Source organism: Pan troglodytes, chromosome 13, assembly GCF_028858775.2.
Source record: "Pan troglodytes isolate AG18354 chromosome 13, NHGRI_mPanTro3-v2.0_pri, whole genome shotgun sequence".
NCBI lineage: Eukaryota > Metazoa > Chordata > Mammalia > Primates > Hominidae > Pan > Pan troglodytes.
The window spans coordinates 38015486-38027013 of record NC_072411.2 but is presented as its reverse complement, the minus strand read 5'-3'; the positions used below and the strand labels follow the sequence as shown (position 1 = coordinate 38027013).

Below are 11528 nucleotides of genomic sequence, written 5' to 3'. Positions count from 1 at the left end.
TTAAACATGTCTGGTTTTATTTTGGTGTAAACACAAAATCCAGCACCCTCCTGCTCTAAAGGAGAGGATTCCAACAGGTAGCTGTAAAGTGACAGAAACTTAATTGTTTCATACAGATCTTAAGTTACCTTGTAAAAACTAGGGCAATTATTTTTGTGTACCCTTAATCTGCTTAATTACATAAACTATCAGTGTACCCTTACAGATAGTATAGGTCTAGATACAAGGTAGACATTGTGGCAGAGTTATGCCATTTTATAGCTAGAAGAATCTTAGATCATTTTAGAGGTAAAGTAAGATTGAAATAAAGGCCACTTATCTATTTAATAAGTATATTTTGTTAACAGATTGGACCCTAGGTCTTCTGTTTCCTGTTCCTAACTCTAATCTGTAACAAGAAATTTGATATTATTATATTGTCAGTGTCAAACTCCTGTAACCTGGTATCCTGAAGCTGGTTTTTAGAAACAGGAAGCTGGTGAATTTTTTGATGATGTTTTACAAAAGGAAAGTTGTAGTTAGCTTATACCCAGCATCTCCAGTTTCTAAAAACTGTGGACATCTGGTGCTCAGAAAGCTTACCCAAAACGTTGGTTCTCTTTGAACATTTCTTCCTGTAATAGGAAGTTAATAAAACTGTGGTACTTCATCCTACTCCCTTCACAGAGGAAATTTATGTCCCTGCTTTGAAGTAGTTTCATCTTTTTGAAGAAGGTAGTTAAGATGTGTTGTACATATGTGTAAATTTTATCTGAGAATGTTATTAAGTATGGTAAATCCATCTAGGAGTGGTGATCTTTAAAACAAACTAACCAGAAACAGTACTTTTCTGTTTTCTGTAGAGTACATATGTAAATGAATGACAGATTTCCACATTATGAAACTACTGACTTTCTGAATTAATAAAATGATCCTGAAAGTTAAATTCATTTTTATATTCTATTATTAGTATTTATGTGTTTACTGTGCTCTTAGTGTTTACATAAAAAGTCACGATGCAAAAAACTTTTTTTGTAGGATTATGCTAAAGAGAGATATGGAATATCTTCAATGATACAATCACAAGAAAAACCAGGTTAGTAGCTATGTGACAGTAAATAAAGCTTTTTTGCTTTCTAATTCCAGGAAAGCTCTTCATGAAGTTTTAAGTAAGGTTGGCATAAATCTGAAGGTATAATTCTGAAAAGCTTAAATGACATTAATAATCCAAGTAGATGTCATAACCCTGTGTAAACATTGTCAGTTTAGGGTTCCAACTCTAGAAAAGGAAAAAAAAATGTTATTAGGTATTGTAGGTTAAATGGTATGTTTTAAATGGTAGATTATATTTTTTAAATATTCCTAAATTATTAGGTAAGATGTTGTCTAGGAGATAGGAGAGTGGCTAATAATAACTGCCTTCATCACATGTAGCCTTTTTGCATGCTTTAATAAAGCTACCTCTTTTACTTCCCCCAACCCCCACAACTTTACTTCTCTGACTGTTTTTAGCTATTATTTATTCCTATTTTGCTTGACTCTTCCCATTTATATTTTCACTTATTCTCTACAGCATCCTTGAAAAGTAAGGAACCAAAGTTGAAAGATAAGAAACTTGACTTACACAGAGTCTGCCAGACTTGGGATTAGAACCAAAGGCCATCTGACCCTAGAGTCCATGGGTCCTTCCATCTTACATCTTCTCTGGCTTCTTTGGCAGTACTATGATTTGAGTTTTAAAGCCTCCACCCCCACTCCATTTTGTTTACTCTTAGCTTTAGTGTCTGGGAATGAAATTAATTATTCTTAGACCTCAGTCTATCTTTTCTTATAACCGCTCTTTTTTGTTAGTGTATGTTGGCATCTTTATATTTCTTTTGTTTTTTTTGGGAGACAGAGGGTCGCTCTGTCGCCCAGGCTGGAGTGCAGTGGCATGATCTCGGCTCACTTCAACTTCCGCCTCCCAAGTTCCTACAATTCTCCTGCCTCAGCCTCCTGAGCAGCTGGGACTACAGGCGCACACTACCACGCCTCGCTTTTTTTTTGTATTTTAGTAGAGATGGGGTTTCACTGTGTTGCCCAGGCTGATCTCGAACTCCTGAACTCAAGGCAATCCACCCACCTCAGCCTCCCAAAGTGCTAGGATTACAGGTGTGAGCCACCGCACCCGGCCTTATATTTCTTTGAAATTGACCTGACTCAATGTTGTTTCTCTCAGACCTGTAGATTTTTTATTTATAAATGTTTGCCTTTCTTTTACTTCTATTTTATATATGTAATTTCAACAGATTTGTCTTACTTAACTATTTGACAGTAATTTTTCTTTTGGTAGACACTTCAAATTACGTCTCTCACTCTTTGGTGCAGTAATTGTAGACGTTTACATTCTTGCCCATTGGAAGCACTCCTTCCAGTTTAGAGGGCTGCCTATGAATATTATGCTTTGGAAATAAAACACCTTTAGGTTAATTTTATTGTTATATTTGATTTGCCACATGATCACAAAATCACTTTTCTTTCCCAGGCTTGTTGGGAAAGAATACAATAAAAGACCAAAATTCAGAGACTGAGTTGGGAGGATCACTTGAGCCCAGGAATTTGAAACTAGCCTGGGAAACATAGTGAGACCCCATCTCTACAGAAAGTAAAAAAATTAGCTAGGCATGGTGGCATACACCTTTTATCCCAGCTACTCAGGAGGCTGATGGGAGGATCACTTGAGCCTGTGAGGTCAAGGCTGCGGTGAGCCACGATCACACCACTGGACTTCAGCCTGGGCAACAGAGTGAGACCCTGTCAAAAAAATAAAAAATAAAAAAAACAAAGCCAAAATTTCTGAAAATCATTTTCAAAACATAAAGATGAAATAAAGTAATTGAGTACAGGTTGAGTATCCCTTAGCCAAAATGCTTGAGACCACAAAAGTGTTTTGGACTTTATTTATTTTTTTGGACTTTGGAATATTTGCATTATATTTACCACTTGAGCATCCCTAATCTGAAAATCCAAAATCCTCCGATGAGCATCTCCTGTGAACATCATGTCAGCACTCAAAAAGTTTTGGATTTGGGAGCATTCCGGGTTTTCGGGTTAGGAATGCTCAACCTACGTAAAATAGACTATGAGCAATAGAGTATAGGGGATGATATTCCTCTGCCAGGGCAAGCAAGAGGAGACACTTGAGACTTTGTTTTCAGGTTAGGTGTCTTTCTCAACTGTACTTCCTTGAGCTGTAACACAAAGAAGCTCACTGGAGTTTAGGTCTTTAACATAGGCCCAAAGCAGCCATTAACATAATTGCTGTTCTTCTTTTGCTGGCAAATCCACAGACAGTTGCGTTCTTCCACTTAGAGAGAAAGATAACCTATGTATGTAAAATTCGGCCTTTGGTTTTACCTCTGCAGAAATGCCAATTCTTTGCTCAAGGTGGTTTCCTTTCTCATCTGCTTTCATTTCTCTGCATTAATCACTCTGATGCCCGTGACTCTTAAAAGTGCAGTTTTCAAACTGAAATCCTACTACCTTGGTTGTTACTGGTTAGCCAGTCATAGTGATGTGAGTATGGCATGGGCTTCGGGTATGTTCGGGTGTATTAAAGGTTGAGAACCCCTATGCTAGTTAATTGCCATGCCACAAGAAAGAAGAGCCATTACCCTTTTTCTTTTCCAAAGTGCTAGTAAAATTATCCTAATTATCACATATCTCTTAGACTTCTGCTTTTCTGTTTTGTGTGGTTTTGAGTTGTGATTGCTTGGTTAGCCATTGCTTTTTCAGTCTTGGCATTTTCAAATCTGCCTTTTAAAATCTTCTGCTGATGTGTCTGTCTTTTCTCTTTCACGCTTTCTTTTGCCTGAGTTTACACAGCAGACTTGGAAGTTGGCTTAACTCATAAAGTCTGTTGGCAGTGTTTTGCAGAAATCCTCTTGTGATGCCAGTGGCTTTAAAATTCCTCTTTCATTCTCTTTGCTTTTGGCTATGAGAACCGTGTTATTTATTCTCCTGTAAATCAGATTCTCTCTGCAGCTGCATCTTTTCTTCAATAGGCAAATTATAAATACATTTAGACAAATTCGGTAAGACATACAGTATTTATAATTTGACTTTATGTCTCAAAAGGTATTCTCGATATTGTAATGTCATGTCTATTGCTATGTTTAACTAATACTTAAATGTTTTTCTCTAATCAAATGATTGCATTTAGAAGAGTAGCAAAAATGATTGTTGAATGTTGCGTTGTATACACATCTTTACATAACAATTGTTTTGTAGCTGTTTTCCTGTTTAGGAACTCTAGATGAATGTAGTATTTTGTTTAGTGTTAGGAGCATAATAGTTGGGGCTTACTTACAGCCAAAAGGCTCGATAGGGAAATGTATGAGATGACATCAAGCATGATTGGATCTTGGGGCTCAGGAAGCATCTACAGGCCTTTCTCTCTCCAGCTTTTGGCTCTGTTTCCTTTAGGATATTGGCCTCCTTCTCGAATCCTGCAAACATAGCAGGGAAGGTGAAAGCTGCAGCCCTGGGCCTGCACCGTGTCAGCGCAGCAATCCCAGGAAAGAGAGCTTCATTCCCAGCATCTGTATATTTAGTCCCAGAGAAAGACTTTCATTAGCTCAGTTAGAGTCACTGTGTCCTGGGGAATAGGATACTGCGACTGTTCAGACTTGGCAGAGACTAGCTGACTTAGGTACTGTGGCAGGCAGGCAAAAGTTCCATGTCCTAGGCAGGATAGGCTGTGTTTGGCCTTACAAGTCATTGAAGTGTTCAGATTTGCATTTTGAAACTGTCTGACTTCAAAGGAGACTGAATTAGAAGGGGACACAGGGATTGCAGTTAGGAAGCTATTGCTGTAGTTTAGGTGGGAGACAATAGCTTGGTTTAGTATGGCGGCAGTGAAGATGGTAGAGAAATAGACGGATTTTAAAAATATGTTTAGAAAGCACAGTTCACAAAACTTGAGGCAAATTGCATATGGAACATGATAGAGAAGACAGTGTTGTCAAAGATTGAGAGTTATTCAGGATGGTTCCAAGTACTTATGCTAGCTGTCAAAAATAATTATGATCTCTTTGTAAATTCTGAATTTAAAAATTATTTTACTATATAAAAATCGTTTACTGTTATTACAGATCGAGATTTGGTTCGGGTTAGAGACTTGACAATACAAAAAGCTGATGAAGTTGTTTGGGTACGTGCAAGAGTTCATACAAGCAGAGCTAAAGGTAGGATTGGTTTCATTATTAAAGCTCTTTCGGTAAGGACTCCGAATTTTTTGTCTTACATATTCCTCACAGACCAAAGTAAATCTTTAAAAACAAAACAAAAACATGTAACTTTTCTTTCTTAAAAGTCACTGTAAAGTATTAACCCATGGTTAATCAATTTTAGATTCCTATAAAACATCCTTACAAATAATTTGACCCTAAAGACTGATGAAATCTAAGACTTCAAGCTACTTTTCTAGCATTGCTCTAAAGTTTAATTATTTTCAGCTGGAGAAGGAGTAGCTAAAAAAAAAAAAATTGAAAAAAAATAGTAAAGTTTAATTATTTAAGTGAAGAGTGTTTTTGAGAAACTTCCCGTTTGTTAATATTTTTATATTTGTAATTATCTAGATGAGGAGAGAAGTGAACAAAAGATAAGACTGGGCAATTCAATACAGTAACCACTGACCACATGCAGCTATTTACATTTAAATTCAGTAATTCCATCACACTGGCTGTATTTCAAGAGCTTAATGACCACATGTGGCTAACGGCTCCCATTTTGGACAGACAGCACAAATACAGAATATTCTCATCATAGAAAGTTCTTTCAGACAGTGCTAAAAATTTAGCCTCAACAACAGAGAAGAAACGTTAGGATCATTTAGACAGACCTCTGTTCCTTATAGAAAATTGGCCTACTGTAGTGTTCAGAATTGTCTAAAAATATCAATTGACACATTAGTTTATAACTTTATACTTTTCATACTTTTTCACATTTGATCATCCCTGCAAGTCTGTGAAGTAGGCAGAACAAGCATTCCTATTCCACTTTATAAATGAGGAAACACGTTCAGAATGAAGCTACTTACCCAAAGTCTCATAGTAATTGGTGGAGTATAAACAGAAGCTAGAAGCTTTCTAAGACATCTCCGTCTCTTTAGCAGAGTTCTTTGCTTCTGTAGTATTTAATATGTCCCATGATAATAGCATTTTTTAATTGTGTTTTATAATATTTTTATTGTAGAATTAATACATGCCCATTATTTTAAAAATTCTACTTTGCTTCTATAGTATTTAATATGTCCCATGATATATAGCATTTCTTTCCTTTTTTCTTTTCTTTTTTTTTTTTTTTTTTTTTTTGAGACAGAGTCTTGCTCTGTCACCCAGGCTGGAGTGCTGTGTTGCGATCTCGGCTCACTGCAACCTCTGCCTCCAGGGTTCAAGTGATTCTCCTGTCTCAGCCTCCCAAGTAGCTGGGATTACAGGCATGCGCCACCATGCCTGGCAAAGTTTTGCATTTTTAGTAGAGACAGAGTTTCACCATGTTGGCCAGGCTGGTCTTGAACTCCCGACCTCAGGTGATCCTCTCGCCTTGGCCTCCCAAAGTGCTGGGATTACAGGCATGAGTCACTGCACCCAGCTGATAGAGCATTTCTTAATTGTGTTTTATAATTTTTTTATTGTAGAATTAATACATGCCCATTATTTTTAAAATTCCAGCACTTTATACATACATTTCACTCTTAGGGCCACCACTGTTAAGAGTTTGTCTATTCTTTCAGTATCCTCCCCTGATGAATACTGACAGACTTTGAGAAGAGTACTGGTGGAGTTTTAAATTTTCAAATAATGTTGATTTGCCTTCCTGAAAGGTTGGGCCATTTATTCTGCCAATAGTCAGTCACATTGTATTATAATCCTTCATTTACTCGTCTCTCTCCCATTATACTGAGAGCCTTTGTTCTGTCCAAATGGGGCACTTTTTCCTAAACATAGTAATTTAGCAAATTAAAAGATAGAATGCATGCTACAAGTAAGCCTGAACCAAGAATATTTCCCTTCACACCCATCCCTTTATTTTACGACTGCCATGTCTGTTTCTTCTTAACAGTTAAAACTCATGAGTGATACTTCCCAGTGGTTATGAATAAGACCTTTTCAGTGAGACAGATGTGTTTTGAATCCTGGATTTGTGCTTACAATCTGTTTACTCTACGCAAATTGCATAACCTTTCCAATCCTCAGTGTCTTCTCTTAAAACAAGTATATATTAATACCTAGCTCATAAGATGTTATGTAGTAATATTTATAAAGTATTTAGCTCTATGCTTGGTGCAGTGTAAGCCTTCGATAATTGAGTCATGTTAATGAGCATGACAGTTACTTACTTGCCTTCCATTGTAGTTTTTTGTGTGTCTTATTTCCTGTTGTCAGCTCTTGGAAGGTGCTACTGCTTATTTTCTTGCTTTGTTTGGTACACAACACATAATAAGAACCCTACCGAATAATAGATCAATAAAACAGGTGTTTTATACACATATAATAGAGCATTGTCTTCTGGGTCTTGTTCTTGCTGTCCAGTAGCTCACTCTAATTGAGATCAGCATGTAAGTATGAAGCATCACGTAAGTGAAAAAATATACAGGTTGAGTATCCCTTATCCAGAATACTTGGGACTGGAAGTGTTTTGGATTTTGGATTTTTTTTTTTCTTTTTTTTTTTGGAATATTTGCATTACTGGCTGAGCATGCCAAATCTGGAATCCAAAATGCTCCAATGAGCATGTTTTTTGAGAGTCATGTCGGCACTCAAAAAGTTTTTGGATTTCGAAACATTGCAGATTTTCGGATTTGAGAATGTTCTTCCTGTACCATCTGCTAGTGTTTTTTTTTCCATTTGTGACAAATTATTTTAGTCTCTTAATTGATAGTGCCTCCTGCCTCAAAACATGAAACAAATTGCAAGGTGTAAGGACTTTATTGATGATATGAGCTAATCATGGTGGGCGGATAGGGAGAATTTATGAGTGTCAATGTTATGAACAGACTGAACGGTTTAAAACTTTCTTAAGAGTTTTTAATTGAGGAATTTCATAGCACTTTTTATTAGTATATTAACTGTTATTCTATCTCAAAAAAATAAATTATTTATGGGTATTGGGGAATTTTGGAGGGGCTAAATGCTAATTGCACTATTTTAAAACTCAAACAGCACAAAAACTAAAGAATAAAGCAGAAAGTGTAATTCACTTGTTCTGCTCCCAAGAGAATAAAAACACTGTGAAAGTTTGAAATGATAGAAATTGCTTTAAACAAAAATTGATACTTTTTCTTTTACAAAAGTGAGTTCATATGCTGTATCAGTGTTTTATGTAGCTCTACATGATCATTTACAATATTTTTAATTTGCAAAATTGAAAAATTTATTCTAGATTATAAAAGTAATAACCATTTTTTGTTAAATACTCAAGCATTATAGAATTAAATCAGGTATAAAGTGGAAAACTGACTGTAATCCTTCTTTACAGATTTGTGGTGTTTTTTTGGTTTGTTTGTTTGAGGTGGAGTCTTGCCCTGTCACTCAGGCTGGAGTGCAGTGAGGCAATCTCAGCTCATTGCAACCTCTGCCTCCTGGGTTGAAGCAATTCTCGTGCCTCAGCCTCCCAAATAGCTAGGATTACAGGTACCTGCCACCACATCCAGCTAATTTTTGTATTTCTAGTAGAGATGAGGGCTTTTTTTTTTTTTTTTTTTTTTTTTTTTGAGTCAGGGTCTTGCCCTGTCACCCAGGCTGGAGTGCAGTGGTGTGGTCTCGGTTCACTGCAGCCTCCTTAGCTAGGACTACTGGCATGCGCCACCATGCCCAGCTGATTTTTGTATTTTTAGTAGAGACAAGGGTCTCACCATGTTGGCCAGGGTGGTCTCAAACTCCTGACCTCAGGTGATCTGCCTACCTCGACCTCCCAAAGTGCTGGGATTACAGGCTTCAGCCACTGTGCCCAGCCTCAGATTTGTTTTTATGAGGAAGTTGAGGGTCAATGTGAGTGTATATGTGTGTTTGAGCTAAAATTTTTATAATACTCTGTATTATTTTATAACTTGCACTTTTCTTTATCTTTTGGATATCCTTTCATGTCTGTGCGTATAGGTTTTGTTTGTTTGTTTGTTTTTTGAGACAGAGTCTCACTCTGTCACCCAGGCTGGAGTGCAGTGGCACAGTCTCTGCTCACTGCAAACTCCGCCTCCCAGGTTCACATCATTCTCCTGCCTCAGCCTCCCAAGTAGCTGGGACTACAGACACCTGCCACCACGCCCGGCTAATTTTTTTGTATTTTTAGTAGAGACGGGGTTTCACTGTGTTCGCCAGAATGGTCTCGATCTCCTGACCTTGTGATCCACCCACCTCAGCCTCCCAAAGTGCTGGGATTACAGGTGTGAGCCACCACGCCCGGCCGCATCATTGTTTTTTAATGGTTTCATAGTATTTCATAGTACGGCTATATTTTTTTACATATATTTTTCTCATTTGTGTAAAGTTCAGGTTTATCCATTGTTGCTTTAATTTGTGTTTCAGTCATTGGTTAGATTAAACTTCTTTTCCTGATATGTTAACTATTTTGAACTTCTTTTATATATTGTTTGTTCTTGCCCTGTTCCTATTTTATTAAAAAAGAACAAATAATTTTCTCCAAGTCTGTTTGCATTTCAGTTTTTTGAGGCGAAGAGAGGCATTACAAATGATGATCATTATGTCCTTTTCTTTCAGATGTTTGTATCTCATTTCTTGTTTCTCTTTGCAATAGTAGTAGGTTCTCTAGTACTTCAGGGTTTCACACAATGAAGAATTTTTGAAAGAGCAGAAATTCCGGTTCTAAATGAATGATTTTGAGTTTAAGGTTCTACATAAAATGTCATTAGAAAATAAATGGCAAAGTTTTAAAAAGTAGATTAAAAGTAGTTTCCCAGCCAAGTTTTCTGTTTGTCAGGAGGAGATGTTGAATTTTATCAGACCTTTTTCTAGCATTTCTTCCCTTCAAAATATAATTGTGTTATGTGATGTATATGTAGAGAGGTTCATTATACTATTCACTCTGCTTTTGTGTTTGTTGGAAATTTTCTGTGTAATAAAATAAATTTTAACGTAGTTGATCCTCATTATTCGTGGACTGCGTATTCGCAAATTCACCTACTGGCTAAAATGTATTTATAACCCCAGAACACTTGCAGCACTTTTGTGGTCATTCTCAGTCATGCCAGACCTGTACATGTGCAGAGTGGCAGAGTATTTGCGTCATCCAGTACACACATTCCCAATTAAAGTCAAACACAGTAATGTTCTGCCTTCTTGTTTCAGCTCTCATACTGTAAATAAGCGTCCCTTTCACAGTCTCTTTAATGCCACATTTATGCCTTTTAAAAAAGGACTTTTAAAAACTTTGTGTGGGTACATAGTAGGTGTATATATTTTTGGGGTACATAATAGGTGTATATATTTATGAGATACTTGAAATATTTTGAAACAGGCATGCAATGTGTAATAATCACATCATAGAAGATTGGGTATGCATCCCCTCAAGCATTCTTTGCGTTACATACAATCCAGTTATATTCTTTTAATTATTTTTATTTTTTAAATTTTATTTATTTTTTGAGACAAGTATGGCCCAGGCTGGCGTGCAGCCGTGTGATCTCAACTCACTGCACCTGTGGCTCCTAGGCTCAAGCCATCCTCCCACAGCCTCCTGAGTAGCTGGGACTACAGGCACATGTCACCACGCCCAGCTAATTTTTATTTTTTATTTTTTCATTTTTTTTGTAAAGATGGGGTTTTGCCATGTTGCCCAGGCTGGTCTGAAACTCATGAGCTCAAGCTATCTATCCACCTCAGCCTCCCAAAGTGCTTGGATTACAGGTGTGAGCCACCACGACACCCAGTCATTCTTTTAGTTATTTTTAAATGTACAATTATTATTGGCTGTAGTCCCCCTGTTCTGCTATCAAATACTAGGTCTTACTCATTCTTTTTTTTTTGGTACCCATTAATTTCCCCAGGACCCCCTGCCTTCAACCCCTATTACCCTTCCCAGCCTCTGTTAACTATCTTTCTATTCTCTATATCCATGAGTTCAATTGTTTTGATTTTAAGATCCCACAAGTAAGTGAGAATATGCGATGTTTCTCTTTCTGTGCCTGGCTTATTTCACTTAAAATGACCTCCAGTTCCATCTATGTTGTTGCAGATGATAGGATCTCATTCTTTTTTATGGCTGGATAGTACTCCATTGTGTATATGTAGCACATTTTCTTTATCCATTCATCTGTTGATGGATACTTAGGTTGCTTCCAAATATTGGCTGTTGTGAATGCTGCTGCAGTAAACATGAGAGTGCAGATATCTCTTCGATACACTGATTTCCTTTCTTTTGGGTATATACCCAACAGTGGGATTGCTGGATCATGTGGTAGCTCTATTTTTAGTTTTTTGAGGAACCTCCAAACTGTTCTACATAGTGATTGTACTAATTTACATTCCCACCAGCAGTGTACCAGGGTTCCC

At 37.0% G+C, this 11528-nt stretch overlaps 1 protein-coding gene across 1 annotated transcript in view; it reads left to right on the top strand.

Moving 5' to 3' along the window:
• Positions 1-11528, top strand: part of DARS1 (aspartyl-tRNA synthetase 1) — an 82914-nt gene that overhangs the window by 1140 nt on the left and 70246 nt on the right. The window contains exons 2-3 of the mRNA XM_001155169.7: positions 1018-1075; positions 5112-5204. Coding sequence (XP_001155169.1) covers positions 1018-1075; positions 5112-5204 — 151 coding nt within the window. The remainder of the gene's footprint in view (positions 1-1017; positions 1076-5111; positions 5205-11528) is intronic.